The sequence below is a fragment of the Emys orbicularis genome, chromosome 1 (genome assembly GCF_028017835.1).
Source record: "Emys orbicularis isolate rEmyOrb1 chromosome 1, rEmyOrb1.hap1, whole genome shotgun sequence".
Lineage (NCBI taxonomy): Eukaryota > Metazoa > Chordata > Testudines > Emydidae > Emys > Emys orbicularis.
In genome coordinates, this window is record NC_088683.1 from 324,972,188 (window position 1) to 324,976,020 (window position 3,833).

Below are 3,833 nucleotides of genomic sequence, written 5' to 3' on the forward strand. Positions count from 1 at the left end.
ACGGAGGCTGGGGGCTGTAGCTGGGGTGGGGGTGCTCAGGGAGGCGGGGGGCTGTAGATGTGGGATGCTCAGAGAAGCGGGAGGCTCAGGGGACTGTAACTGGGGTGGGAGAACAGGGAGACGGGGGGCTGCAGCTGGGGTGGGGGTGCTCAGGGAGGCGGGGGGGCTGTAGATGGGGGATGATCAGGAAGGCGGGGGCTGTAGCTGGGGTGGGGGTGCTCAGGGAGGCAGGGGGCTGTAGCTGGGGTGGGGGTACTCAGGGAGGCAGGGGGGCTGTAGATGGGGGATGCTCAGGGAGGCGGGGGGCTGTAGGTGGGGTGGGGGTGCTCAGGGAGGCGGGGGGGCTGTAGATGGGGGATGCTCAGGGAGGCGGGGGGCTGTAGCTGGGGTGGGGGTGCTCAGGGAGGCGGGGGGGCTGTAGATGGGGGATGATCAGGAAGGCGGGGGCTGTAGCTGGGGTGGGGGTGCTCAGGGAGGCAGGGGGCTGTAGCTGGGGTGGGGGTGCTCAGGGAGGCGGGGGGGCTGTAGATGGGGGATGCGCAGGGAGGCGGGGGGCTGTAGCTGGGGTGGGGGTGCTCAGGGAGGCGGGGGGGCTGTAGATGGGGGATGCTCAGGGAGGCGGGGGGCTGTAGCTGGGGTGGGGGTGCTCAGGGAGGCGGGGGGCTGTAGATGGGGGATGCTCAGAGAAGCGGGAGGCTCAGGGGGCTGTAGATGGGGTGGGAGAACAGGGAGGCGGGGGCTGTAGCGGGGATGCTCAGAGCGGGGGGAGGGGGACTCGGAGAGGAGCACCCGGCGCTCGTGCCTCGCGAGGCGCGCAGACATCCCCTCATTATAGCCCTCCCCCCAGAAGGTCGTCTGGGGGCAGGGACTGGTGCTTCTGCGCCTGCGCACCAGAGAGCAGCAGGTGTCCCCCTGTCAGCGCGTGCCTCAGCTCCTCCCCACCAACTTGGGTCCGTGCGCGCGCCGCTCACGCGACCCCTTTCCTCTGCTGCCCACGTGCCTTCGGCTTCTCTTCCCGCGGACTGGCAGCGCTGCACGGCGCGCGCCCCCGCCTCTGTTCCTCTGTTGTGCGCGCGTGCCTGCGCCTCTCTCTGCCTCAGCCCCATGCACCAGGCACCGCGTCCAGGGGCCAGCGCAGAGGGGATTGCACCTGCGCTCCCTACTGCACAGCCAGGAGCTGATACTGCCGCCCCCTCCCCGTGTCTGTGCAGTGCAAACAATGAGCCTGCCGGGAGCAGCCTGCCCTGCTGCATAGAAAGGACCTGGAGACCCTCCTCCTCCAGCAGGGGAGAAGCCAAGGTGACCACCATAGAGGGCTAGACCCGCTGTCTGTCTGTTTCCATCCGTCTGTATGAGATTGTGTTACCCTCGCACAGATGCTTGCATGGCACTGCTCTGTCTCCCCCACCTCATCACCTCCATTGCTATTAATTCAGGACCAAGGATGCTCTGCAGGGTAAATATCCCCCAGCCCGAATTTCCAACTGAGGTAGATAGGACGGTGGCCCCCGGGGTTAAAAGAATTTTGCTGTATTGTCTGCTCCAGGTTTGAATCATGAGGATTCTTAACAAAATTGTTAAAAACCCTGATGTTTAACTGCAAACCCAGCTGGTGACTTGTGATTTTATTTCATGCATCATGCAACAATTGCTCTTTTTCTGTATTTAAACTCATGTGCTGTGGGTTTTGTTTATCTTGTTAAACCAAAACACCTTTCAAACAGTTCTCGCTATGTTAACGGGTTTTTATTTCTTTAGTTCAGTACTATGTGTCCATACCACATTTCACTTGTTTTCCTCTTCCATGTAATGAAGAAAATCTCTCTAATTACTTCATGTCCTGTTTTTTTGTTTTCTTTAAATAATTTTAGGCAATTTTAAATTAAGTATTTTTCTTCACCATTTGTACTGTCACGTTTATGTAACATGTGCCTGCCTGCATATGAGATTCATAGAAATAGCTAAGGTATTGCATGTTCTTGAATTCACTAGTACTGTATCTGAACATTAAAAAATGTCTTTTCATTGAAGAAGACAGGGGTTAAAATGAATGAAGATCTGAAGGTTAATTTAAGCTGGCTGCCTCAAGATCACTTAGAAGCCAGCTCTCCAGAGAATATCTCAACTGCAGTCTCCTCCCTGATTCCTGTCGTAGACCCAGAACCAGAGCTCATAGTAAACCCCTGGGACATTGTTTTGTGTACTTCAGGAACCCTTATCTCCTGTGAAAATGCCATTGTGGTCCTTATCATTTTCCAAAATCCTAATCTTCGTGCCCCCATGTTCCTTCTGATAGGCAGCCTGGCACTTGCAGACCTCTTAGCAGGAATTGGATTGATCATCAATTTTATTTTTGCCTATCTTCTACAATCAGAAGCTACAAAACTGGTCACTATTGGACTGATTGTTGCCTCTTTCTCTGCATCTGTCTGCAGCTTGCTAGCTATTACTGTTGATCGTTACCTCTCATTGTATTATGCTTTGACTTATAATTCAGAAAGGACTGTCACTTTTACTTATATCATGCTTATTTTGCTCTGGGGAGCATCTATCTGTATTGGACTGCTGCCTATAATGGGCTGGAACTGCCTCAAAGATGAATCCACCTGCAGTGTTATCAGACCGCTCACTAAAAATAATGTAGCTATCCTTTCAGTCTCTTTCTTGCTCATGTTTGCTCTCATGCTGCAGCTCTACATTCAAATTTGTAAAATTGTGATGCGCCATGCCCATCAGATTGCCTTGCAACACCATTTCCTGGCCACATCCCATTATGTGACCACCCGAAAAGGAGTGTCTACTTTGGCCATTATTTTGGGGACCTTTGCTGCTTGTTGGATGCCTTTTACACTCTATTCTTTAATAGCAGATTACACGTATCCTTCAATATATACCTATGCCACTCTCCTGCCAGCCACCTACAATTCCATCATCAATCCTGTAATATATGCTTTTAGAAACCAGGAAATACAAAAAGCATTTTGGCTCATCTGCTGTGGCTGTATCCCTTCTAGCCTGTCTCAAAGAGCAAGATCACCTAGTGATGTTTGATTAACAGCTATGAGGACTTTATTTAGCATTTTGTTTTTCAGAAATTCCTGCAACAATCTTTGGTTAGATATATTCCTTAGATTGTACAAATCTAATTCATATTCAAGCCACAGGATGCACTGACTCTTTTGTAAAGAGAAACCCCATTAACCGAAATGAACTCAGTGGTTTAAGGAAGATTTCCAAAATCAAAATGATTAGTGTTCTTTCAAATTATATTGTTGCTCAGGTTCTATGAATAGACCTAACCGGTCATTCACATTCACTATGATTCTAAGTTAACTTTATTAATTAAAAAAGGTAGACTGATGAATTGTAGCCTTTTTAAAATAGTTTATGTGCTTGAGCTCAGTTATACTGCATGATTTTTCTGTTGTCAGAAATTCTCTCTTCTTAGCCTTAGTGAAACAGTAAAGAAGACTATGTCCTTGGTTCTGTTAACATAAACTAAAATGTATATCATCAATTTAAAATAATGACCCAATAACTATTGATTCATTTGGTATTTATTGTAATACTTTCTGGACCATTAATTTGCTAAAATGAGGAAGTACTTGTGCAGGTTTACTGTTTTATATCTCAGTATAAATTGATCAGTATTTTAAAATGTTACCTCTTTTCTCATGAGTTCTAGATAGATGCTAGAATAGAATATACGTTTCGTCTTTACTACTGCTTTGTTTCTTTTCAAAAATCAACTATACATTTTTTAAAATATAGGACATCAGGGCCTATTGTAACATTGATTTTTAAGCAGAATTCCTCATTTAAATGATGGGGAT

General features: G+C 48.4%; 1 protein-coding gene across 1 annotated transcript; it reads left to right on the top strand.

Annotated features, from left to right (window-relative positions):
* Positions 1–1,104: 1,104 nt before the first annotated feature.
* GPR12 (G protein-coupled receptor 12) lies at positions 1,105–3,051 on the top strand. Its single transcript, XM_065422206.1, has 2 exons — positions 1,105–1,299; positions 2,032–3,051. The coding sequence occupies exons 1-2, from the start codon at positions 1,105–1,107 to the stop codon at positions 3,049–3,051; spliced, it is 1,215 nt and encodes a 404-aa protein (XP_065278278.1).
* The last annotated feature ends 782 nt before the right edge of the window (positions 3,052–3,833 follow it).